Genomic DNA, 27,676 nt, shown 5'->3' with positions numbered 1-27,676 from the left:
TTCTTGTCCGACGGTCCGACCCCAACCCGAGCGCACGTCTGCTCGAACTGCTGAAAAGCGATCCCCGCATCATCCGCCCGCCGCCGCGGCGAAGCCCGCCCGTTCTTCCCCGCCTTCCTCCGCCTCCGCCCAAACGCACCGCTCCTGCTCGCCGACCTCTCCCTCCGAAGCCCACCGAGCAGGTCAGCTCCTCCGTCGACTGCCCATTCCCCCCCCCCCCCCCCCCCTCCCCCCGCTCTCTTGTTTTTTTGCCAAAGCACAACCGTCGCTCTCTTCGCCCGCACACGCGCCGCCGAACACGCCTCCAGCCTCCTTCCACTTCGAAGGAACTCTTTCATCGTCTTCGTCGTGGTTCTCCTCCTCCTCTCTACTGGTATTGGACTGGCGTGGAGCGGAGATCCATCAAGACTCGGGGTTCTTTTCTTTTCTTTTGCTGTTATAAGGAACCTGGAACCCTAGCTTGGATGGATTGTTAGGCTTTAGAGAATCTTTACTTTGTTGCGAGCAATGATACCAATGCTTGGCTTCCTCTATCTGTCTATTAGTTACTCCCTCTGTTCCAAAATAGATGACCCAACTTTATGCTAACTTTGTACTAAAGTTAGCATAAAGTTGGGTCATCTATTTTGGAACGGAGGGAGTAGTTTATTAGTATTGGTATCTGGTATGGATTGCAGCTATCAGCCATTTCACGGCAGTTGAATCGTTGTCCTTCCTTCTTAGAAATTAAGTGGAGAAGAGGACAAGGAACATTCTCGCAGCGCTGTAGTGGTTAGATAGGCATGCGGCAAGAGATTCACAATTTGTATGTTGATAACTTTTGGTTGTCAGAGCGTGGATGCTTTCCTGTCACTGATGACAGGTTCACAGCGTTATAAGATGTAGATGGAGGGGTGGTAGGCGGCGACAATGACAACCCGTTGAAATTAGGGCTACAAGAAAAGCTCGAGGCTCTTGAGACGCTCGAGATTGACTCATTTTTTGGCTCCACCCGAGACCGAAATCGAAAGGAAATGAGCTGAGTATGAGCGTTTTATGTAGCTCGCTCGATTTTAGCTCGACAACTCGACATAGTATAACTATGGATAATGATCATGGTATATATTAGAAGGAAATAGGATACTTTATTACCCTATTCTGTGTATGTGATTTTTCTTCCTAATGTCTGCAAGCAAACATGGAAGGTTAACTAAGAAAATAGCAAATTTAGGCATTAATATGGTACGTGGTCAAGCCCTGGACTAAATGTTTGTTCATGTGGTCTACCTAGTTGAAAAAATTGCCTTAGACTACAGAATTTTCATCGTCTTAGTTGGCTCGCAACTTGCTCGAGATCTTTACAAGCTGAGTATAAGCCATTTCTATGGCCTGGCCTTTAGCCCCACTCAGTCTGAGCCCGCTCAAATTTTAGTATGAGCTGAGCTGAGCCTAGTGTCACTCGCTCAAATTCAACTCATTTGCAGCCCGAGTTGAAATGTTAGGTTGGGTGGGTGCGACGGGGTAGGGTGAAAGGCAGCTACCCTCAGCAGGTGGTTCACGGGAGAAAGGGTGTGCACTCGTAATAGGCCTCAGCAGTAATTAGAGGTGGTAGCATCGCTTGCAGGTCCCTTTAACTTCCTAAGTGTAGGCTGTTTTGGCAAGAATTTATGGGTTACATCTAATGCGGGTATGTTACCAAAGAGAACTTGTTTAACGTCGTACCATCTTTGGATTTTCATTTGGGACACTAAATTAGAGAAAATACTAGGACAACAATTCAGGCTAGTATAACCCTAATTGAGGGTAATACCTGGCATCTGGGAGTGTTGATAATTTTTTAGTAGCAGTGTCTTCTGCGAGAATGTGAAGAAAAAATGACAGCTCGTACTTAGAAAATTAAATTGTATAATGTAGAAGTTAAATATAACTGTGCATATGGCAGGTGACTCGTTATTTCGTCCTGATTACTTCAGTCACGTGCAGTCATAAGCGGTATCTTAATTATAGTTGCCAAGCAGAAGAAAATTGGACAATATACTATGTCACTATCTAGGATAATAATTGTGTCAAGTTTACATCAAAACTAATTGGACGTGTTCTTTTATATTCATGGAACTTCTAGCCCAAGAAACTGTGGACCAGAGAAGCACAATCATAAATGTTATTTCAAGTTTGTTATTGTTTCATTTTTGCAATGATTGAATGGCGCAATCTATTGCAGCCGTTACTGTTCCTTTCCAGATTTATCTGGCCCAATCTTCTAGACGTACCCTGGTGATTTTATTTTAATCATGTATGGACAGCTTTGTGAGTTTTAGTGCCATATCAGGTATGATGTAAGTTCGTGGTATGCTACAAAAGATGAAATCATGGTTAGCATTAAGACTACCCACAGTGGGAGTAACATGAGTGGTAACATCACACATATCTATGTAAAATAGATGATGTGGCAGCTAATTAATGAGAGAGACAAATTGAGTAACATAGCTAGTTACTCGTACTATGAGTAACATCATACATACCAAGACAAGATGAGTCTACAACATAATAAATGAAGTGTTGCATGACACCACACATATGTTACTCCCCACTATAGAGGTAGTAACATATTTTATGTTTAGTCTCCACTATAGCTAGTCTTAACACATTTTATGTTTCTGGAGTAAGTGACTTCTCTCAAAATCCTTTGCCCTCCTAGAGTCGTAGTATCCCTCTTTACCCTTTGGCCTATCCCTACCATGTTTTATCCAAACATGTCGTTCTTGCCCTACCTTCATGCTGCACTTTAATTTATTCCTATGTCAGACTAGGGATTTATTCCAGGTAAATGTTTTATTAACGGTGTGAGATCTGAGATCTGCTTTAGACATATAGTTTGTTGCTACATCTGGGACTATTTATTGTCCCGATTTTTCAAATAATGATGTTGTTCTTTGCACCATACTTGGAGCATTTTGTGATGGACCTACTGCTACGTCTCAGATGAGTGGCAACCACAGTGTTTTTGATGGGAGTTCGATGATTGGAGGTAGAAATATAGATAAGAATTGGGGCAAAAATATAGGTTTTGCTTTACTTGTGCCTCCCTCTTGTGTGTGCTTGGCTGCTGGGTTACATAGCTACTTTATGGCATTACTCTCAGAGATGCATGGCTAGAATTGAAGGGTGAAATGAGTCCAAATTACATCAGGACGTCATATTTTACCATTCCTGAGCCCATAAGGTTAGTAATTGAACTCAATTAGTTGACCTAATCCACCTGTGCAAGAGCCCCACTTTAGCCGGACCTCCCTCTTATCGCTTGCTACCGATGCCAGACTACCACTCGATTGCCTGATGTTGAGTAGCATCCATGCCAAATTTGTGTGTTACTAATTACCAATTGCAGATAATATTGACTTACCATCCTAGAAACAATAATAATAGTTGGTCAACTATTACATCTGGAGCGGGCAAAAACGATGATACCGGATACATGAAAAATCCTAGCCTCTAGTCTCCTAGCCAACGCCAGCGGCCACTTCGGCCTTGGCCTGCACCCAATCTCGACGGCGGCTGCCACTCCGGTCTCGCCGCTATGCCCCCTCCCCTCGCCCCATGGCCTCCCCAACCGCTTCCGGTGGAGGTCGACCCCGCGAGGCCCGCTGGATGGAGTCCAGCTCCTTCCTTTGCTGGCTCCAGCAGCCTCTATGGTCTGTCGTTGCGAGGTCCTATGCAGAGAGGGTCTCGCGTCTCCCGAGTCGGACTCTCACACCGAGGCCCCTCGCCGCGACCTTCGCTTCGAGATCCATTGGTTTCCGCCGCAGGAGGAGCCCACACCTGCCCCTTGGGAGATGGTGCGCAACTGCTAGCCACGACGACCTGTGGGTGCTACCTCATTGCTAGCCTGGAGCGCAGCGCTCTGCCGCCCCTTCCCTGCCATCCTCGGGCTGAGTGCAGGCATGATGTGCGTTGCAAGCGCTGCTGCTTCTATGTTCATATGGCCCGGGCCTGCATGCTCCCACGCACCTCCTCCTAACGCTTCCCTGTGGGCCAAGCGCCCATGCCCGCGTTCATCCGGGCATTTGCGTCTAGTGCGGATCCGCCCGCGTCACAACATCGGGGGTAGGACCCAGCAGCCCCACGCCCCCGGGTCTGAGTCCGCGCCTCGCTCACCCCTTGGACCGTGGTACTCAGGATCTTCCATCTTGCCTTGTTTGTTCGTGTCCACCTCCAGGGCACTCTCGTCCCGTCGCCCGATCACAACCATGTCCGGCCACCCTTGTCTTTGCCTTTGGAGAGTGTTATGCTTCCTCCCATGCTTTTCGGAGATTGAGGCGGCCGGGGTCTCCCTCCAGCGTGCGCTGCTTGCCATGGTTGCGGCCGACAACGTTCGCTTGCCTTGTTTCCGCCTCATCCTCCACCCCTAGAGCCGTCTGTCCGGCCTTGAGTCCATCCAACTCTTCAAGGTCCTCCACCCTTGGAGCCGTCTAGCGAGCCTCAAGAAGGTGACTCGCGTTATTAGGGACTTCCTTTGGCATGACCGGAAGGAGGCTAATGCCGGCAATTGCCTCGTCAACTGGCCTAGTGTGTGCCTCCCTCTCGCTCTTGGAGGCCTCGACATCCGTGATCTTCTAACGCACTGGGATCGCCCTTAGTGTTAGGTGGCTTTGGCTCAAGGCCACTGATCCCTCCCGACCATGGCACCTCCTCCCACTGCCATGTGAGCCGGAGGTCCGCGACATCTTCCGGGCTTCTATCACGTGGACGATTGGTAATGGGCAGACCTGCCGATTCTGGACGGACCATTGGCTTAATGGTCAATCAACGACCGACATTGCTCCAACCCTCATCACCCTAGTTCCTCGCCGATGCCGCAAACGCCGCCTGGTGCGCAGGGGAATTCCCCTTCGGATTTGGATCCACGACATCCGAGGCATCCTGGGGCCTGCTGCTTCCATTGAGTACGTCGACGTGTAGCGGCACCTGCAGAATGTCACTCTTTCATCTGTGCCGGATACCATTCTTTGGCGCTAGACTGATAATGGGCTCTACACTGCCAGATCGTGCTACCTTGGGCTGTTCAATGGCTCCATCCCTGATCCACATTGGTGACTAACTTGGAAAAGCTGGGCACGACGAGTGTCAAATTCTTCTTATGGCTTGCCGGACAGGACAAATGTTGGACAGCTGAGGACATGGCTCGCCGAGGCCTCCCTCACTCTTCATGTTGCATGCTCTACGATCAAGAGCCCAAAACCATGCACCTCCTCTCCGTGGGTTGTGTGATCTCCCGCCAAGGCATCAAATCCTGGCGTAGTGCGGCCTGACCACTACTTCATCGGACGGCTCCAAGTGCTTCCTTAACTGGTGGGCATGGGCGACAAAATCATGTCCTCCGAGCCTCTGCAAAGGTCTAATCTCGATCATCCCTCTCTGCACTTGTTCTATCTGGAAACATCGCAATGCCTGCACCTTTGATAACCGACAACTGTTCCTCTCGGACCTGGTACACTATCCAGTGTTGGCGTCGAGCCCTTGCTTGCCCTTTGCGCCGGTGCCCAGCTCCCTCCCTCTCTCTCTCCCTCGCACGAACGAACGAAGGTAGAAGAAAGAAGAGACACAGGACACGGTGGTGGTTTTCGGCGCACAAACGCCATTGCCGCACATACAACATATTCCGGCGCACGAACGCCATGGCTCGGCAACAAACCGACGCCTACCCAGGGGAGCTCTCTCTCCTGCCGACCGGGCGCATACCACGGTTCTGACGGAGACCACACTCATCTTCTGGCTCTCCTAGGCTCGGCTCATTACTTCGCAACGATCAATACATAGGGGATTTTATACCCGTGCACACTCAACCCAGCCGGCACACCCGGCCACTAACTCCATGCACGTAGCACGCACTAACTAACCACGCCATGCACACGCACCCACGTCTCATGTAACGCACCGGCCAAGCAACACAGCTACTTGATCCGGTTTTCACTCAACTATAGACTTAGCCACACACAACCCGGCTAACCAACTGACTCGAGACTAACTCCAAGTCAGGATTATCCTAATATCCAGGACGAAGCGCTCACCTGGGCGAAGGCAGGTGCCAAGGGCCTGAATAATCTGATCCCTGTAACGTAGACATGTATGCTATCGGGGCTGAGCAAATCAGTAGCATGCAACACTATATGCTTGCATGGTTTTCTGTTGGAAGGAGGAACAGGGACGGTGGTAATCCGCATCTACCCAACCATATATCATCCTCCCGCTCATTCATTTTATTAGCCCCATCCTATAATATCTTCCAACGTAGAGGTTCTCAAAAAACCTAGACCAATAGATCTGAATCTTTACCCCTAAAATTCCTCTTTTTTCCTTAGTTCCACATTAATTAGTGAGAAACCATACATGCATGTCTGCATGTGCACTTAGCATTAGTTGGTGAGAAACCAAATCATCAAGGACCAACGGAGAGGACGGCTGCACAGGCAAGGAGGGAACTAATAGTAGTGGGCTTAGAAATTGAAATTAACCAAAATTTGGAGATGAGACCAGAAAAATGGATTGGAGGGACCTATTGTTAGTTATATTTATAGTGGCCGTTGGCCTTTTGCATTCTAGCCTTTGGCCTTCCCTGTACATGTATATATGATGGCTTTTGCCTCCTAATAATACTAAGTTGCTATTCTCCTAACATGGTATCATGAGCCTAGGTTAGGAATTTTTTCGCTGTTGCCTCCCTCCTCTCATGCGTACAACTCCTTGTGCTACCGCTCCTCCCACCCAGCCCGCTGTGCCCGATCCAGGAGGCGGCTTCTAGCCTTGAGCTCCATCCGCTGCTACAGGTCCGGATCGATCCGATCATCTTGATTCAAGTTGCCAGTTACCACCAACCTGATCTCTGCTGCCGGCCGTCTCTGTCATCTGCCGTTGGCTCACATCCAGTCGCCGCCCTCCAACAGCCACCGGCTCCCGTCGCGGTCTAGCAATTCCTGCCGTCGTTTGCCTGGTTTTCGCCGTGTCCGACGCTCCCTGGTCGCCGCCTGCTTCTTGCGCTCGGCCGGCTCCTCCCAATCGTGCGACTCCGCCGCCTGCATCACTGCGAACCGCCGTGCCGGCGGTGGCTCGGATTCCCTCCTCCTGCCGGCGCCCTCCAGCGGTTCCTTTGCTGCTCTTCGCCGCCGCTGTATCCCAGGTTGGGACGCCCGCCCGCTGCACGTGATCCCGTCTTGTCTGCCCTCTGTGTCGAGCTGTCCAGATCGAGGCGCTAACAGTCCGCTCGTCGATCGATTTTCTGGATCGATTTGGTCCTCGATTGATCTGCCGCTGCTCCTGACCGCTCAAGTTCAGACCCATTTTGGGTGTCAGTTTACTCTATTGGGCTCTTGTGGTGGCCTAAAAAGAAAAAGAAAAAAGAAAAAAAAGAGTTACAATGCTTTCGCCGGGTACGTCACTCCCTTGCTGCCCGGTGTTTTTCGACGGAGTTCCGTTCATTGATCCCGTCTCGCACATGTGCCTTTCATCGGTGCTTGGTGCTCGTCTGCTTGGAGATGGTGGTTGTCGCTCTGCTTCGACACCTTTTGCGACTTCCACCAGTGCTAATGGCCGCTCTACGTCAACTCCTCTCGCGGCTTCCGCGCGTGGCGATGACCGCTCTACGTCGACTCCTCTTGCGCCTTCCGTGCGTGGTGGCAACCTCTCGATGTCGACTCTTCTCGCGGCGGTGACCGCTCTACGTCGACTCCTCTCGCGGCTTTCGCGCGCGCCGATGACCGCTCTACGTCAACTCCTCCTGTGGCTTCCACATGCGACTCTTGGTCGACTCCACACGTGGCTTCCACGGGTGGTGGCGGCTGCTCATCGTCGGCTGGTGTTTCTACCTCGACATCTTTCGTCGTGTCCCTGTCTGCGTGTGAGATTGCACAACTACGACGCCTGGTTGCTGCTTGGGATTCTTCACCTATAGGTTCTGCAAGTTCCATGACTGACTCTTCGGGCAGTGAGAAACCACCTTCTTCTCGTTCAGGTACATCCCCATGGATTCTTGATACTGGAGCATCTTTCCATATGACTTATGATTCTTCCACTTTGACTTCTGTTTGACCTGTCGAGTCTCTTATTCGTGTTCTTACGGCTGATGGTACTCCCCTCCCTGTAGCTAGTCGAGGCACTCTTAGCACTTCTTCATTTCACGTTCCCTCGGTCGCTCATGTTCCTTAACTTACCATGCAGCTCATATCTGGTGGTCAGGTTGTTGACTCTAGCTGTAGGGTCATTCTCGATTTTGATTCATGTTCTGTTCAGGATCGTCGCACGGGCGCTCTGCTTGGTGCTGGTCCTCGACGCTCTGATGGTCTCTGGGAGCTTGACTGGCTTCGCCTTCCCTCCGCTGCCACCGCCACCAGTCTCGCAACCCTTGTTGCTGCATCTACTAGCTCTTTTCAGCAGTGGCATCATCGACTTGGCCATTTATGTGGTTCTCGTCTCTCATCTTTGGTTCATCGCGGTGTTCTGGGGTCTGTCTCCGGTAACGCTTCGTTGGATTGTCTGGGTTGTAGGCTTGGTAAGCAGATTCAGCTTCCCTACCCTCACAGTGAGTCGGTGTCTGAACGCCCTTTTGATCTCGTTCACTCTGGGATGTTTGGGGTCTGGCTCCCTTCATCTCGAAAGGGGGTCATCGCTACTATATCATCTTTATAGATGTTTTTTCTCGATACACTTGGATCTATTTCATGTCTTCTCGCAGTGAGGTCTTATCTATATACAAAAAATTTGCTGCCATGGTTCATACCCAGTTTTCCACTCCTATTCGTGTTTTTCGCTCAGATTCAGCTGGTGAATATATCTCACATGCGCTGCGAGGATTGCTTGCTGAGCATGGTACTCTTGCTCAGTTCTCTTGTCCTGGTGCTCATGCTCAGAATGGTGTGGTTGAGCGCAAGCATCGTCACCTTCTTGAGACAACACGTGCGATGATGATCGCCGCCTCTCTTCCTCCTCACTTTTGGGCTGAGGCTGTTACCACTTCCACCTATCTCATCAACATCCAACCATCTGGTGCTCTACAGGGTGGTATTCCTCTTGAGCGTTTTTCTGGTCATTCTCCTGATTATTCGGCGCTTCGTTCGTTTGGTTGTGTTTGCTATGTTTTGCTTGCCCCTCGTGAACGCACCAAGTTGACTGCTCAATCTGTTGAGTGTCTTTCTCGGATACAGTGTTGAGCATAAGGGTTATCGGTGTTGGGATCCTGTCGGTCGTCGGATGCATATTTCCCGGGATGTCACCTTTGATGAGTCTCGTCCCTTCTACCCGCGTCCATCCTCCTCGGCCTTTTCCATGGAGGACATCTCTTTTCTTACGTTTCCAGATACACCTTCCTCTGTGCCCAATATTCCTACTTCTCGCCCTGCTCTTGCAGATCCGACGCCGTCGTCTTCTATAGTTTCTTCTCCTCCCTCATCGCATGACTCTCCACCTTCATCACCGGTATCGTCCTCTTCTCCACCTTCATCACCAGTACATTCCCCGTCTCCATCTCCAGTGGTTCCACCTCTCCCCTCCTTTCCTTTTCATTATACTCGCTGTCGACGTGTTGTGGATGAGTCTACCGATGTGCCCTCTACTTCCGGCGTGTCGTCTTCCTCCTCTCAGTCGATGTATGGTCTTCGTTCTCGGCCTTATCCGCCCCCTGATCGATATTCTCCTTCTCATTATGGTCTTTTGACCGTTGTTGAGCCGACTTCTTATCGAGATGCTATTGTTCATCCTGAATGGCAGTTTGCCATGACAGAGGAGATTGCTGCCCTTGAGCGCACCGGCACATGGGATCTGGTTTCTCTTCCTCCTCGTGTCCGTCCCATCACTTGTAAGTAGGTCTATAAGATTAAGACTCGCTCTGATGGTTCTCTTGAGCGCTATAAAGCTCGTCTTGTGGCTCGTGGCTTTCAGCAGGAGCATGGTCGTGATTACGATGAGACTTTTGCTCCTGTGGCCCATATGGCCATTGTTCGCACACTTCTCACCGTGGCTTCTATTCGCCACTGGTCTGTGTCTCAGCTTGATGTTAAGAATGCCTTCCTTAATGGTGAGTTGCGTGAGGAAGTTTATATGCAGCCACCACCTGGGTATTCAGTTCCTGATGGCATGGTTTGTTGTCTTCGTCGCTCTCTCTATGGCCTTAAGCAAGCCCCCCGCGCTTGGTTTGAGTGTTTTGCCTCGGTGGTCACTGCAGCTGGTTTTTTGCCTAGCGCTCATGATCCAGCGCTGTTCGTCCACCTTTCGGCTCGTGGTCGCACTCTTCTTCTTTTATATGTTGATGACATGATCATCACTGGCGATGATCTTGAGTACATTGCCTTTGTCAAGGCGCGTCTCAGTGAGCAGTTTTCTATGTCTGATCTTGGTCCTCTTTGTTACTTTCTTGGGATTGAGATTTCCTCCAACTCTGATGGCTTTTTTATTTCCCAAGAAAAGTATATCCAGGATCTTCTTGCTCGTGCAACTCTTAGTGATGAGCGCACTGTTGAGACTCCTATGGAGCTTAATCTTCACCTTTGTGCTTCTGATGGTGAGCCCTTGTCTGATCCGACTCGTTATCGTCATCTTGTTGGAAGTCTTGTCTATCTCGCTGTCACTCGTCCGGATATCTCCTATCTTGTCCATATCCTGAGTTAGTTTGTTTCTTCTCCCACTTCAATTCACCATAGTCACCTTCTTTGTGTTCTACGATATCTTCGTGGCACGATCTCTCACCGTCTCTTCTTTCCTCGCTCCAGCTCGCTACAGCTCCAGGCCTATTCGGATGCTACTTGGGCTAGTGATCCTTTGGATCGCCGTTCACTTTCTGCTTACTGTGTCTTTCTTGGTGGTTCTCTCATTGCCTGGAAGACTAAGAAACAGACTGCAGTTTCCCGTTCGAGTGCAGATGCTGAGTTGCGAGCTATGGCTCTTCTCACGGCAGAGGTGACTTGGTTACGCTGGTTACTGGAGGATTTTGGTGTTACTGTTACTACACCTACTACACTCTTGTCAGACAGTACAGGTGCTATCAGTATTGCGCGGGACCCTGTGAAGCATGAGCTTACCAAGCATATTGGTGTTGATGCTTTCTTTGTGCGAGCTGCTGTGCAGGACTATGTTGTTGCTCTTCAGTATGTGCCTTCCGAGTTACAGCTGACGGACTTCTTCACGAAGGCCCAGACTAGAGGGCAACATGGATTTTACCTCTCCAAACTCAGTGTTGTGGATTCACCATGAGTTTGAGGGGGGGTGTTAGAGTTATATTTATAGTGGCCGTTGGTCTTTTGCATTCTGGCCTTTGGCCTCCCCTGTACATGTATATATGATGGCTTTTGCCTCCTAATAATACTAAGTTGCTATTCTCCTAACACCTATCTGCATGCCCCACATATTTGGAGCAAATTGATAATATGACACTTTTCCTGGAACTTTGGTCTGATGACACATCTTTCTTTTGGTTTGATTAGATGACACATCTTTGATTCATAACTGGATTAAATGACACATAAGTTTTTCTCTCCTTTTTTAGGTATGGGCCCCCACGTCACATTTTGTAGGACGATTTTGCCCCTGGTCGTTTCACCTGCCTGGCTCGATTGAACTGATCGATTGTTCCTTGAAGAGCGAACGAAAGCCGCTGCGCCGCTGCTCCTGCTTCCTTGCACCACAGCTCCTGCTTCCTCCCACCCGCGCCGCCGGTGCCCAGCACCGCCCCGCCACTCCTGCTTCCTCCCACCCGTGCCTCCGGTGCCTAGCACCGCCCCACCGCTCCTGCTTCCTCCAACCTGCGCTGCTAGTGCCAAGCACGGCCCGGCCATGCCTCTTCCCCGTGTGCTGCCAGTTCCCCGCCGCCTCTTGTCCGTTTCTTCTCATCCGGCAACGCTCCAACCGTTCCGCCCTGTCGACACCTCGTCCATCGACTCGTACAACAACATCGAATAGCTACAAAGCTACCAGTGATGGTATGCTCCGGTAACGGCGTGGCCGTGCCGGCGACGGGAAGGAGACAGCGAGGTGGCGGCGCGCCGGGAAGGAGCCACGGCGAGATAAGGCGCCGGGAAGCATGCAGCAGGATCACCTTGTTCCATACGTAGAGCTAATATATGTACGCGTGATGCATGGAGCCTCTGCATGCATGTACTGATCGAGCGAGGCGTGTTTGGATCTTCCAGGAACGATCGATGTGAAACGACCGGGGGCAAAATCGTCCTATAAAATAAGACGTGGGGTCCATACCTAGAAAGGGAGAGAAAAACTTAATTTGTGTCATTTAATCCAGCTATCACTCAAAGGTGTGTCATCCAATCAAACTAAAAGAAAGGTGTGTCATCAGATCAAAGTCCCAGGAAAAGTGTGTCATATTATCAATTTGCTCACAGATTTGCTAGTTAAGTTCGATCTTATTAGATGTAGTTCTGACTTTCTGGACCTCATTTACATAGAGTTGTGACCTCACCAGTTGTTATTTGAATGTTTATTAATTCATGATCCAGGCTATTCACTGGAATCGGAGGATAGGACTACATTAGGTTTGAGGGTCGGCTTTTTAAGCATACCTGCAGTAGACTGGTATAATCTCATGACTTCTTATATATGGCTACTTGAGTATGAATTTTCTTCTTAATTCCGGTGTAGATATATTTGACATCCAAATTTATGCTGCATATGGTTGTATTTTTTGGTTAACAGATGACTCCAAAATGGAGTGAGTGCCCTTCAAATAGTCACAGAGAACTATCTTTGCATGAAAATGGTGAGTGCAGTCTATCCTTAACAGAACACCCTTTTTGTCCGCAAGTTATGTTAGTTAACTGGCTATCAACAGAATGTGCTCAATATCTGCAGAAAATAAGGATGGCAATGTTTATAAAAGGAGAAAGATGGATAAAGATTCAAATTCACTTGTAGCAGATGAAGAAGTTAAAGAACTGACAATTCAAAGTTGCACTACCTCTGAAGATCACTCTTCACTACTGCTCCCTGTTATTAATCCCTCATATCCAGTATTTTCAAATTTGATGGCAGGTAAGATAGACCCTGTCCTAGAGCTTGAAGAGCCTGCTGGAGTTTCATTGGAGCCAAATTCTGGTGTGAACGAAAGATGTTCAGTGTCAAGTATGCCACCATCTTCCGTGATACTAGACAAAAAGGATGCTTCTGTATGGTCCTCATCAAATATACGCCCTACAGAACCGACAACAGAGCTCACATCAGCAAGGGATCTATGCATTGCTATACTGAGAAAAGATGGACTCATAACTGAGTCACAAACTAAAATCGTTTCAGAGGAATCCACTGATCGTAATGCCAACCACTTGGTGACATGCAATGCTTGTGGAAGCTTGGATGTTCCACTAAAGATGCTTATATGTGATTCTTGTGAAGCAGCATTCCATTTGCCTTGTTGCATCCCTTGTATTAAGGTGGTACCAGCTGGTGAATGGTATTGTCAGCCATGCTTGAAGAAGAAACCTAAGAGTCTTTATGGTCAACTATTAGAGGGCAAGGTCAGGTCTTCCGGGAATATGGACCAAAGGCCTCATGGCATGAGTCATATAGAGTACATGTTCAAAGATGTCGAATCATACGTTACTGGGGTTCGACTTGGTGGAGATTTCCAAGCTGAAGTGCCAGAATGGTATGGTCCCATTTCCAGGTGTGTTGACACAATTGCTTTTAGTTCTAACATTTGCATTTGTTAACTCTGAGAAAACACATTTGCATTGGTTAACTCTGAGAAAACACATTTGCATTAGTTAGGAATAACATTTGCATTGGTTAACTTTGAGAAAACACATTTGCATTAGTTATAGGAATAGTACCATGTAATTTTGGTGGAGTAAACATAAATTTCTGAAGATAGCTAATTAAATGACTATCCTTTTTTTCTTGCATTCACCATAATCTTTATAAGATATGCTCTTCATCCTTGGATCAAATTCATAGCTAAATAATCATCTTAGATACTAATCAAACTTTTTAAATTGTGCATGTGCCCAAGTCTTTATTTCATGTATTCTAAATTCTAAACTCAGAAGAACATCGTTGGGGCGTAACCCTTTTAGGGACGTGCCATATCGTGACCAGGGTGTGGTGTTAAATGGGCAAGGGTCGGGCCATCCACCCCCTGGTGGCGTGCTGTATCTTGATCTGGATACAGTGATAAGTGAGCAAGGATCAGGTCATTGCATCCTTAGTGGCGCTATATCGACCCCCGGGTGTAGTGAAAAATGTGCAAGGGTCTTCGCATTTGACTCGATGAGTGCGAAGGGTAAGGAAACTAGCCGAGCCAAGTAGGATCCGCTTAGGTAGTTGGAATGTAGGGTCCGGTAAGTTACAGGAGTTGATACATCGGTTAGGAGACGTGTTGATATCATATGTGTCCAAGAAACCAAATGAAAGGGGCATAAGGCGAAGGAGGTGGAGGACACTGGCTTCAAGCTGTGGTACACGGGAACAACTACAAATAGAAATGGAGTAGGCATCTTTATCAACAAGAGCCTCAAGTATGAAGTGGTAGATGCCAGGAGGCAAGGGACTGATCAAGAGGCAAGGGGATTGGACTATCCTAGTCAGGCTGGTCGTTGGGGATTTAGTTCTCAGTGCTACCAGCGTGTATGCCCCACAAATAGGCCACATTGAGAGCATCAATAAGGAGTTCTAGGAAGGCCTGGAGGACATGGTTAGGAGTGTACCTATTGGCGACAAACTCTTCATAAGAGGAGACCTCACTGGCCACATCTGTATGTTAACAGAGGTTTTGAAGGGTGCATGATGGCTTTGGTTATGGCAGCAAGAATCAAGGAGAGGATGTCTTAAGCTTTGCTTTAGCCTATGACACGATCGTAGCTAACACATTCAGAAAGAGAGAATCTGATCTAGTGACTTCTAGTAGTGATCAACGCTCTAGCCAGATTGATTCCATCCTCTTGAGAAGAGAAGACATGCGTGCTTGCCTAGATTGTAAGGTGACACTTGGAGTTGTCCCTCAACGTAAGCTTGTGGTGACTGACTTCCACTTTCGGATTCGTGTCCACCGGGATAAGCACGCATAGTCGCTAGAACGAAGTGGTGGAAGCTCAAGGCTTTCAAGGAGAGGGTTATTAAGGAGGGCTCTTGGGAGGAAGGAGGTGATGCAAACAATATGTGGACGAAGGTGGCGACTTGCGTTTGGAAGGTGGCTTTAGAGGAGTTTGAGGTGACCAGGGAAAGTAGAAGCAAAGCTAAATACCTAGTGGTGGAACGATGCTGTCCAGAAGGCTATTAAGGAAAAGAAAGGTTGTTTCAAATGCCCACACTTGGATATGAGTGCAGACAACACAGAGTACAAGGTGGCAAAGAAAACCACGAAGTGAGTTGTGAGTGAAGCTAGGGATTGGGCATATGAGAAGAACCTGCATATGGTGTTCATTGACTTGGAAAAGGCCTACGATAAGATGCCGCGGAATGTCATGTGGTGGGCCTTGAAGATACACAAAGTCCCAACAAAATACATTACCCTCATCAAAGACATGTATGATAATGTCGTGACAAGTGTTCGAACAAATGATGGCGACATTAATGACTTGCAATTAAAATAGAACCGCACCAAGGGTCAACTTTGAGCCCTTATCTTTTTTGCTTTGGTGATGTATGAGGTCACAAGGGATATACAAGGAGATATCCAATGGCGTGTGCTCTTTGCGGATGATGTGGTGCTAGTCGATGATAGTCAGACGGGGTTTAATAGAAAGTTAGAGCCGTCGAGACAAACTTTGGAATCAAAATGTTTTAGGCTTAATAGAACTAAAACTGAGTACACAAGGTGCGGTTTCTGTATTACTAGGCACGAAGAGGAGGAGGTTAGCCTTGATGGGCAGGTGGTACCTCAGAAGGATACCTTTTGATATTTGGGGTCAATGGTGTAGAAGGATGGTGATATCGCTGAAGATGTGAGCCATCGAATCAAAGCTGGATCGATGAAGTGGTGCCAAGTTTCTCGTGTTCTCTTGTGACAAGATAGTGCCACAAAAGCTAAAAGGTAGGTAGGATGGCGATTCGACCTATGATGTTGCATGGCACAGAATGTTGGCCAACTAAAATGGCGACATGTCCAACAGTTGGGTGTAGCAGAGATGCACACGCTGAGATGGATATGTGGCCACACAAGAAAGGATTGGGTCCAGAATGATGATATACGTGATAGAGTTGGGGTAGCACAGATTGAAGAGAATTTTGTCCAATATCGTCTGAGATGGTTTGGGCATATACAACACAGGTATCCAGAAGAGCCAATGCTTAGTGAACAGATAAAGCACACTAATAATGTCAAGAGAGGTCGGGGTAGACCAAACTTGACATGGGAGGGTCCGTAAGAGAGATCTGAAGGACTTGTATATCACCAAAGAACTAGCCATGGACATAGGTGTGTGGATGTTAGCTATCCACGTGCCAGAACCATGACATGGTTTTGAGATCGTATGGGTTTCAACTCTAGCCTACCCCAACTTGTTTGGGACTGAAAGGCTTTGTTGTGGTTATTGTTGTTGTTGTTGGTGGTGGTACTAGGCTGCTACTTGCCACTGGACAAGAGGTCTTTTGTGCTTTTAATCTTGAACGCTGATTCTGTTTTCATTGCAAAGTCTGATAATTTCAAAATATTTACCAGTAATATTTATGTTTTTATTGTTATTGATCAGTCAACTAATAGGAACTTAAAATATGATAGAAGATATGGAAGACCTATACATGTCAGGAAAATAGTAAATTTTGGAAGTCCAAAATAAAACTAAGGCCCCGTTTGGTGGTAAAGTATTTTCTAAGAATTCCAAGAATACTACAGTTTTTTATATTATCATAGTTTTATTCGCAATGAGCTGTTTGGTTGTCACAATAAACTGTAGTTTTAATACTGCAGTATTGTCGAAACCGTGGTATTTCCTCTGCATATAAAAAAGAACCCTGGACATCTTTTTTTTTAACAGAGCGAGCGGAAAAACGACGTTTGTATCTTCCTCGCTCCCTAGGTGTCGCCCCTGCCTGTTGTTCAGATCTTCTCCATGGGCAGTCATGGATAAACTGAGAGACGACGATGAAGAGAAAAAACGGTGTCCATTGTACTGCCGCTTGCGGTCCTCCGTATCTGCTCCTATGCCCCATGCCCCCAAGCAGCTGGTTGCCCCGCTGGCCAACTCATGCCATGGTCGCGGTACTGGCTGCTCTGCGAACCCCCAACGCACTATTGTCCGAGCTCGAATGTGCCCTGCGCACTCCTAGTTGTGTGTTACTGCTGGTCAAAGCTGTGTTGTATGCGTGCTGTTTTGCCATTGGCCGTGCAGCCGCCGCCATGCCGCGACCTTGCTAGCTGCTGGTCATCCAGCACGCACTGCTCGTGACCGCCGCAAACATGAATGGCACCACGATGTGCCCCATGCGCTCCACCCTGACGAGCTCGCTGGAGCCCATGCCGCCATGCGTACGTGTCGTCGAACGACTATAGCTAGCTAAGTTACGTTGATGCATACAAGCACTAACCAAACATGTCACAGTATTCTTAATACTTCAAAATACTTTGTTCTGTCAAAACTGTGGTATCTTGTGCCTACATGCTAAAATATTGTAGTTTTGCAATACTACGGTTTTTGCAATACTTTGCTACCAAACATAGCCTAAAGGTTTGAGAACAAAGTTGCCTGCACTCATGACTGGTTGGTTGCAGTGGCGGAGCCAGGATTTGCGACATGGGTATGCGGAGTAAAACAAGTTTTTTTCTGCACAACAATGTAACATATAAAAATGTTCATAATACGAACAACGAAACTATAAATTATTACCTGGCTATACAAGTGCCAACTGTAGCTCGTTGGAAGGTGGATGCTCTTATTTTGATCCTGAACTTGGGTTTCAACGTCGATAGATACCGATGTCAGTGTTGATGTCAAACTTATGTTCGGCGCCTTTGAAGCTCTCCCCCACAAACGTTTCAAATCATCATATTTGTTCTTCATTGTTCACACCTATACACATTAAAAACATGTTGGATAGTAATGATGGCATGGTGGACAGTCTTAAAAATTTGAATGTTCATATTTCAGAAATTTAGGTGCATAAACTTCGCCTTCTTTTTCTTGCAGTTCTTCACAAGTTTTATAGTAAAGAGCCAATGCAAACCGCCCTCAAAATTGACTGGATGATGCAATAGATGAATGGAAAAAATTAGGGAACCAACATAATCCTCTATACTTGTCCAACAATTCCGAGAAATCAAGATTAAATGTTCACAAAGAACAATCAGTCAATCAGACGATGGGCTAATTGCGCACGCCGTCGTTGGCGATCTGTCTTCTAGCTGGCAGATGCGTCATGCGCTGGTGCGCGCCATGACGCTGTCGAGTACGTACTGCAAAATATGTGGGCAGGCGAAGGAGACCGAGCAATGAGAGATGGCAATCCGCTACAGCCGAGATGAGATGATGCAATGGTTGCTTGATGGCCGCCGATGAGCGAATGCGGCGCCGCGATGTGTTGAATCAGCAGAATCACAGGCTCGAGTTGCTGGCTCGTGGCTCCTGGAATAGTTGTCTCGTCAACTTCGACCAATCTGGCTAGCGATAAGCCTGAAAATAAGGCCCAGTAGCAATGTGCTAGCAACGTAGCAGCCCAATATAGGCCCAAGTAACGCTGAATCGTTATTTTCTTCGTTTCCCATGTTCTCTACGTACAAATAGGCTGCCATACGTGACATACAATCATACCGGAGCTTATATACTGAAAAACTTTTGCAAAAATCATTGGGTATGCATTGCATACCCTTGCATTAGCCTAGCTCCGCCCCTGGTTGGTTGGGAATATAGTGCAATCAGATGGCTTCTCTGTTGCAAACTTATGGTACCGTATACCCTAGTTCCGAACTAGTATCTAATTTATTCAATGCTGTAGTGTTGGTGTAGTCCAACAAATAAATTTTATTAAGAACTCATAATGTGTTATCTTGTGGTATGAGTGGTTCCTGTTTAGTTTTGCTTACATTCTTAATGCTCTTGTTTCATGTTTATGCTTCGTTTTCTAAACAATTTATTCTACTTCGTTTTGTGTCGTAGCGATGGTTATTTCACAGCGCCCTCTGAATTTGATCCTGCTGAACTCATGAAACTGAATGTGAGATTTGTATTTTTGAGTTAGTAGTACTTCCTACATACAGTTTCTTAAGCTGGTTTCTTGCTTGCGTAGTTCTGTTCAAAGAATAATCAGAACAAATCTTCAAGTTCAACTGGTAATTGGGTACAATGCCGTGAGGTCTTGAGCACAGGAGATCCTAACAAGCCAGTAATCTGCGGCAAGTGGAGAAGGTAAAGAACTTTGCAGTTTTTTATTTGATAGGTATTTCTATTAACTTTGATTTTATAACAGCTCAATTAGTGCAAATATCAAATTTTAAATTGCCATGTCAGCCTCTCTCATCTGAGTTACTGCATGCTTGTTACTTATGATTCGCTTTTGTACAAATTCCCTAAACATTCTTTAGTGTGTAGAAGCTACAAGCCTAGAACTATCTTTTCCATAGTACCTCAAGGTTGTTTGTATTGGTTCAACTGTTTGTTACCTCATCTGAACTATAAACTAGCCACACTTGCTTGATTTCTGGTCTGAAGCAGGCACACAGCACAAAAAGTGACATGATTTGGACCCGACATACGTTTTTGCTAGAAATAGACCTTAAGATCTGAACCCCACATAAGTTTTGTTAGAAATAGACGTTGGGTCTTCCACAAGAATTATGAGTTGACGAGTCGAGCCGAGGTTGAGACTCATAGACTAATCGTGACTACTCTAGACTACTGCCGGACTAGTCGACATGGTACTGCAGTACTCAACTTACAGTACTCAGCTACTAATACATAGTATGTAGCATACGTTGTATAGTACCGTACAGCATACAATAAAAATTGAATGCATGGGAAGTGAATGAAGAACCCGAAGCTGGGCCAATTGTAATATCCAATGGCCAGGGCTGCAGGGGAGAAATCAAACCCAAGAAGGGAAGGAGTGAAGGGAGAAATTACTTGCTACAACATGAGAGGAGTGCTTGCTTGCCATCACTGACGGATCCAGGAGGAACACAGCAGCAGAGGGGCGGATCCAGCAGAGGAAGAGGAGCAGAATGCTCCTGGCCACCACCGCCGGCAATGGCGGGTCAGTGGGTGGTGGCTGCGGCCTGGTCCCAGGTGAGGCGCACAGGCGGCTCGTTGTGGAGGAGCCTGAAGAGCTAGGGTTGCAATTTTTCCCTTCCGTGGGCTGCTCACTTATCCCTTCAAATCCAGTCGGTAGACTCAAACACGATACACGAAAAGACGAAGTTTGCCGAGGTTCTGACCACCTGCCACGGCTGGTCTAGCTGCCCCTGCCATGTGTGGCCTGTCCGTCCCTCTTGCGATCTTCTGTTTAAACCTACCTATTTTGTCTATTCTGTTTTGGTTATCCTGTGGTGCCTTTATATATTAGGCCCAGGTTACAAGTGTTTGACTACAACACCCAACTCCTTGCTTATACCCCATAAACATATTTGACACAAATTTAACAAGTTCCGCTTTCCCTTGTTCATATCTTACATATCTTTGTAGATATCTCTTACATTTTATCATTGGGATCTCCTGTAGGGCACCCCTATATGTTAGTCAGTCAGATGATTGGGATTGTTTTTGTTGTCTTCTCTGGGATCCAGCTCATGCTGATTGTGCTGTTCCACAGGTAATTATTTCTTGATTTTTTAAGTAATGTATAGCATCTTAGCGAACTTAATACTTAGTGGCAGCTACCGTAATGTAATTTCTAAGGTGTTACTGTGCAATATTGTCTTAGTTCCTAGGATATATAAGAAATTACAAACATATGTACAAACGAATATTCTTTATTTCTGTAGTTAAGAAGTCATTCGTCATCAATTCTAGAAGTTGTATAGTGTTATCGAGAGTTCAAGGTGTAATTATTTTGCATGTAAGGTCCAAAATATCATCAACCCGTTGTATGTAACGGATATTTGCAGTGGCGGAGCCAAGGGGGGACGAGCAGGGACCAGGCCCCCCTCCCCCCCAATGTTCGCCTCGTACAGGAGCACTTAGTCCGAAGTTAATTAGAATTAGCCATTTAGGGACATAAAACGCCCCCCCCCCCCCCCCCCCCTCAATATGTGCGCTCAAGGGCTATAGCGAGGCAAGCAATAACGTAGCCCAACTCAACAACTCAGCCCATATACTAGCCAGCCCAGTATTGAACCTTTGTACTCCATAGTAGTCCACCCACCACTATCGAAGGCAAACAGGCGGCTTGGTCAATGATACTAATGACAGATTATCGCTTATTTCGATCCCAACGCACGTCTCGCAGCGGCGGGCAGTTCGCCGGTTGGAAAATGGTGGGGCGGCGCGGCGCCTCGCAGCCGATCAACACCGACGGCCAAAGTTGTTAGGCCGCATCCGGCAACCACGACGACACCCTAGAAAATTTGCGGTCAATCGCTTCTTTGTTTATTTGTTTTGTGCGATAAGATTTAGATGGATAAGTGGCCAAGCATCAACCGCTCCAGGTTCGTTCATATGTTCCGGGTCGTCAGTATTCGTTTATTTGTTCTATGCGGTCAGTCGCTCCTTCGTCGGCGCTAGGATTTATCGATATAGATGGATGAGTATTGCTGCAATTTCAGGTTCGTTCATATGTTCTGGGTCGTCAGTATTTGTTTATTTGTTCTGTGCGATACAATTTACGGTCAGTCGCTCCTTCGTTGGCGCTAGGATTTATCGATATAGATGGATCAGTATTGCTGCAATTTCTATGATTTAGACGAAATTAATCACATGCAGCAATTTTTTGTTTTATCCTCGCAATTTGATACCGCAAATCAGAATGATGCAATGATTCTACCATTTAGATTTAACTTGTTATCAACTGTGCATGGGTGTGTGTAGTCGTGATGAGAAAAAACAGTCTATTTGATTCTTTGAGAAAGCAATGGGATCCATGTGTTAACTATCAGAATCCCCCCCCCCCCCCCCCCCTATGTCTAAATCCTGGCTCCACCCCTGGATATTTGAACGGTTGAAAATATCTTGAGAAGAACAACTTTAAGTTCTTAGTCTAGTCTCTATAATTTTTTTAGGTTTGTGGTATTGTAAATTATTATTTAACTCAGTGCAAATTACTTCTACACAGAAAATTATACGGCTGTAGTTCCATTGTATTTTGTGTAATGGTTTTATTGTTAGAAGGTACTCTACTTTTTCAAGGATGCTCTAGCGGCTGCCTTGTTCTTAAACATGCTGTACAATACTTCTTTTCCTCGGTATTCTAGAGCAAAAGAAGCCAATATTTAAGCATACCCCCATGCTTCCACTATTTTCGTGGCTGCGATTACATTTTCTTATTACTATACAAATTGAAGTATTTATGCATGTATTGCATACTTTCTGTATTTATCTCTTATTACTAAACATACTAAACACTTTGGCTTGAATTTCTGTTGGAGAAAAATACATGTTTGCATTTTGCGTATATTGGTTGAACTAGCAGAGTGGTGTAGTATGTTTTCCATGTCAAGTGTAATAGTGCTGTGTAGCTGTGTAGTTATTCCCTTCTATGGGGTATATGTACATATGTACCTTGTATATATCTGGCCTGTTTGGCCCATAGCAATACTAAGGTCCATTTCATCACACTCTAACATGATATCAGACAGGATAGGGTTTCCCAGCTGCCACCCCTGGGTTGCTGTATGGCTGCTGGCGTCGAGCTGCCCTAGGCGTGGCCTGCCCCTCCCTTTCTCGATCTCCATCCAGGACCCCTCCTATCGACTCTTCTCAGCCAGGCCCTCAGCAGATCCGCCCCCACTGAGCAGGAGATTATTGCTTTGTTTCGTCGACTGGTTGCCTCTGCCTCGTCCTCGCCATACAGGTCTGCTTCTAGTGCTTGTGGTTCCGCACCACCACCTCCTCCTGGTATATCATCTCCATGGTTTCTTGACTGGTGCTTCCTTTCACACGATACCAGACTCTTCGTGTCTCACTGTACTCAGTCCTCCTGATGCACGTCTCCGTGTTCACACAGCCGATGCCCGATGGCACCTCACTTCCCGTTGTTGGACACGACACTCTTTCTACTTCGTCTTTAATGTTCCCACTATGTCTCATGTTCCCAAATTGACTATGCAGCTTATGCCAGCCGGTCAAATCGTTGATCATGCTTGTCGTATTATTCCTGAATCTGACTCCTGGTGTGCTCAGGATCGATGCACAGGGCTTCTGGTGGGGACTGGTCCTAGGAGACGTGACTCTCGGGGCCTATGGGAACTTGATTGGTTGTACCTTCCTTCTACTTCCTTTGCTAACTAGTCGACCAGCTCCACCGCCTCTGCTTCAGCCATTGCCTCAACCACTTCTTTTTGGGAAACTGATCTGTTTCAGCCGGACGTATATCAATCGCGCATCAGCCGCCTCCTTTGTGCCCCACGTGTCCCCTGGGCCCGGGCACCACGTTCTCTTTCCTAATTATCTTTTCCACCGACTACTCTCAGCCATATCTTTCTTTGGCACGAGTCAACCAGCACATCCTCTCCGATCTGGATTTCTTTGCTCTCCCTTTCGCCCTGGCGATGCTGCCACCACTACGGCAAGGCGGCGCCATGATGCTTCACGCCGGAGACAACCTCGATGCTGCAATACGCCATCGTCACCTGTCTTGTGACAACGAGCGGCGATGTCGTGAGGGGGAGATGCGGCATGCCGATCAGCCGATGGATGTCGATGCTGTAGACGGGCGCCGGTGTTGCAATCCCCATCGTCGCCGGTGCTGCAAAGGCGGGCGGCGTTGTTGTGAGGGGAAGGTGCAGCGTGTTGAGCCACCATGGCTGCCCCGAGCGGGTGCTACAAGTCGGCGTCAACGCTGCAAGCAACTACGTCGTCGGTGCTGCAACGGCGGGGCGGCTGCTGCGAGCAAGCACTGCAGGCTGGTGTCGATGCTGCAAGCTGGTGATGCTGTGACGGAGGACGAATAAGTTACGATGGCAGGATGTTGTGAGGCCAGCGGCGTTGTACGGCGAGGGGAGCGCCCGTGCTGGGTGGGAGATTCCCTGAGATGTTGTGAGGCCGCTCACCGGAAGCATCTGATGCTGCAAGGCCACTCGCCAGAAGCATCTCATGCTGCAATGACGCATGCTGGCGGGAGCGCTGGTGCTAAGAAGAGACAGCTGTATGCTGCGAGGCCTCTCGTTGGAAGCATCGGATGTTGCGAGGTCGCTTGCTGGAGGAAGCGCCGGTGCTGCGAGGCGACTACCAGATGTTGCATGACATGCTTCAACGACCACTTCGACGAGGCATGCTGCGACGGCATTGACGACCGCGGTGATACTTCGACGGCCATAGCGACGAGGCGTGCTGCGACGGCATCAATGACCGCGGCGATGCTGCTACTGCAATGACCATCAGGATGCTGCGACGTCGACCGCCAAGGCGTTTATGTTCGCGTGACGATGCTGCGGGGTGACTGCGACGGCGGTCGGCGGCGTGTTGAGCGATGCTACGATGGATGGCGACCGAGCGGCGATGCTGTTGGGGAGTGGGCAGAACTGCTACTACGATGCTGGTCGGCCAGCAAAGCGTGAAGGTAATGCTGCGACGGCCACAACAATGTTTGTATTGCAGCATCCAGAGGTCGCCCTTTCGGCGAGGACGATGTGTCCGACGTTGCCGCGGTGACGCTGGTTCTATGACGGATGTTGGCTTGCGATAGGGAAGAAAGAAGCTAACAGCCCTGCTACGTGCATCATGTGTTGCGACTGTGATAGAGAGTACTAAGAGGAAGCTCGTTGTCACTTCATCCGGTTGCTCGAGACGTCCAGATCGGATGGCTGGGGAGGCGGCTGTTAACTGGCGTTTTACAGCTGGATGGTGCCTAGCAGGCCCCCTTCTTTTGTCCACATCTCTCATGTTGTCTGCATTTTGAGCCAGTCTGTTTCGGCTCCTACTCAGCTTCAGTACTTCCACCAATTTTGGGTTCTACGATATCTTCATGGCATCTCCTCTCGCCACCTTTTCTTTCCTTGTTCGAGTTCCTTGGAGCTTCAGGTGTATTCTGACGCCACGTGGGCTAGTGATCATGGTGATCGTTGATCCCTTTCAGCCTATTGTGTTTTTCTTGGTTCATCTTTGATTGCCCGGAAGACTAAGAAACAGACATCGGTTTCCTGTTGGAGTGCTGAGGGTGAGTTGAGGGCTATGGCAGCATTGACAACTGAGGTCACTTTGTTGCGGTGGCTTCTTGATGATTTTGGGGTTTCTACTACTGCACCGGCTCCTCTCTCTTCAGCACCGGCGCAATCAACATTGCTCGTGATCCTGTGAAGCATGAGCTCACCAAGCACATTGGTGTGGATGCTTCTTACATGCGATCGCAGGTGCAAGACCGGATTGTGGTTCTCCAGTTCGTGCCCTCTGAGCTCCAACTAGCAGATTTCTTCATGAAGAACGAACTCGAGCCCACCACAGCTTTTTTCTTTCCAAACTCAGTGTTGTAGACCCACCCTGAGTTTGAGAGGGGAGGGGTGTCAAGTGTAGTACTGCCATGTAGAGGGTGGTGTAGTTATTCCCTTCTGTAGGGGGTATATGTGCACATGTACCTTGTCTATATCTGGCCTGTTTGGCCCATAGCAATACTAAGGTCAATTTCATCGTACTCTACACTCCAAACTTCAGTAATAAATTGAGTAAGGTTTTGAATACTCGTTAGAAACTGCTTCTGCTTCGAATATACAATGTATGACCGATATCTCAGGAAATCCTGCTGGTATCTGGCCATCTACTAGTACACAAAATTTGGTTAGCCTAGTATACGTCCCGAATAGTAGATACACATGCTACTTCAAAGTGATGCCTTTTAATCTCTCGAAATATTATCGTTTTCTGCAGGAGTTGGATACAGATGAAGTCTTAAAGCAGCTAAAATATGTAAATGCGGTAAAATTTCATCCCTAGAAACCAGTGCATTTTATTTAGTTCTATTATGGATTCTAAAACTGTTTCTTTTCGGTTTTCGGGTACAAGCCTATGCACATTAGAAAGGAGGACAGGAAGTTTCTTGAATCGGGAAAGGGGTGAGCCTCTTTGTTTTGTAGGATTCCAAAAATGTGGGAATCGGGAAAAAATTATGTAGGATTGCAGTGGTATGCTTTAAATCCTATAAGATTGATTGCATCATAGGAGAACAATAGGAATTTTTCCAGGAGGTACGAGTCAATGAAAGTTTTCCTGTGAAAATTAATTCAAATGAGCCCACAGGAAAAAGTGCTATGGATTATAATCCTACAAATCAAACAACCCACAAAGGAAAAGTTCATAAGGATTACAATCCCCCAGTATTCCTATGGAAATCCTTTAAACCAACAGATCCTGCCATTTGAGAGTAGCGTTGGGACCGACCAGCCTACATTAGGGGTATTCGAAATAAGGTTTAGAGAAACCATTCAAAACGGTTTCAGATAAGTGCTAAATGGGTGAACTCCAGACGTATATATGTGCATCACTGGTTTGCACTTGGTGGGGTCAACCCGGATGATCGCCCCTCATTTACATCATAAATCTGTGCCTCACCGGTTCTCTTGATGAACCATCCTTAGAGCATGGTACTCTGCTCTAAAGTAGATTGCGTCATGTATATTACTGGCCTCTAGTCATTTACTCCCTCCATTCCTAAATATAAGTCTTTCTAGAGATTCCAATATGGACTACATACGGAGCAAAATGAGTGAATCTACACTCTAAACTACGTCTATATACATCCGTATGTAGTTCATATTGAAATCTCTAGAAAGACTTATATTGAGGAACGGAGGAGGTAGATGTTATCTTTGGTTTAGGGAGCTAAGATTATTTTTTCTGTTTAGAACAGGAGATTAATTTGTATTCAAAGACATGTGGAATCTAAATAATATGTTTAGATTCCACTTTCTTTAAATAATACGTCTCCTGGTCTAAAATAAAGTGGAATCTAAAATGTCTGAAGAATAAAGAAAGTGGTGGTCTAAACACAAACAGTGTAATGAATATATCTCTGAACTTAAAATCATGCGGTGACCCCATTGTTTGAATTTGTTTTTTTACCCGGAGCATTGTTTGAATTTGAACTAACATGTCCTTCTCTCTGTTACCAATATATTCAGGTGAAGAATCGTCTGACTGACCGTAAGCATAAGCCTGCTTAAATGCAAGGATGGCACAGTCGTCAAATACCTCACAAAGGGTTATTGGGCATGATGTCATGTAGTGAGCCATCTGTTGTCAACACAATCTGTTGGTGACTCTTCATTTAATTGACCATAGTCGTCCTCCCCCCTTTCAATTGCGAACATAGGTTTTGATCCAAAAGAATTGTACAACATGTTAACGCAGTTTTCAGAGCAGTGTACCGCCACTGATTTCAGCCGTCACTGCCAAACAATCTACACCCAGTTTTGTTCGATTTGACTTTTGGGTGCGAGGGAACCAAATCAGCTAGCTATGATTGTCATTCTACAAATTTATTTGATGTTTGTATCTTAAGAGGGGACCAAGTTGGATTCCATTTTGTAATGCCTGTCAGTATGTGTTTGCAGAATCTGTAGATATTGAGTTCGACCGTGCCCCAAAGAACTAACATTCTGCATCGGCAGTCAACATTTTGTACAAATGAAATGATCATA

The 27,676-nt window shown here is 47.1% G+C and overlaps 1 protein-coding gene and 1 long non-coding RNA gene across 11 annotated transcripts; one reads left to right on the top strand and one right to left on the bottom strand.

Annotated features, from left to right (window-relative positions):
* LOC125551341 lies at positions 1 to 27,676 on the top strand. Of its 10 annotated transcripts, XM_048714538.1 has the most exons (10): positions 3 to 182; positions 12,471 to 12,546; positions 12,667 to 12,730; positions 12,823 to 12,918; positions 13,003 to 13,632; positions 19,052 to 19,113; positions 19,186 to 19,304; positions 20,613 to 20,703; positions 25,908 to 25,955; positions 27,158 to 27,676. In XM_048714538.1, the coding sequence occupies exons 3-10, from the start codon at positions 12,667 to 12,669 to the stop codon at positions 27,197 to 27,199; spliced, it is 1,152 nt and encodes a 383-aa protein (XP_048570495.1). In that variant the 5' UTR covers positions 3 to 182; positions 12,471 to 12,546; the 3' UTR covers positions 27,200 to 27,676. The 10 variants fall into 10 exon arrangements, with proteins under 10 accessions (XP_048570497.1, XP_048570498.1, XP_048570492.1 ...); XM_048714541.1 differs by lacking the exon at positions 12,823 to 12,918 and having other exon boundaries at positions 2 to 182; XM_048714535.1 differs by having other exon boundaries at positions 2 to 182; positions 12,823 to 13,615; positions 19,056 to 19,113.
* On the bottom strand, positions 5,407 to 12,364 carry LOC125551342. Its single transcript, XR_007302448.1, has 2 exons — positions 11,349 to 12,364; positions 5,407 to 6,532 (listed from the first exon to the last, which is right to left on the bottom strand). It is a non-coding gene; the product is annotated as an uncharacterized LOC125551342 (long non-coding RNA).

The sequence above is a fragment of the Triticum urartu genome, chromosome 4 (genome assembly GCF_003073215.2).
Source record: "Triticum urartu cultivar G1812 chromosome 4, Tu2.1, whole genome shotgun sequence".
Lineage (NCBI taxonomy): Eukaryota > Viridiplantae > Streptophyta > Magnoliopsida > Poales > Poaceae > Triticum > Triticum urartu.
This window is presented reverse-complemented; position numbering and strand designations above follow the sequence as displayed.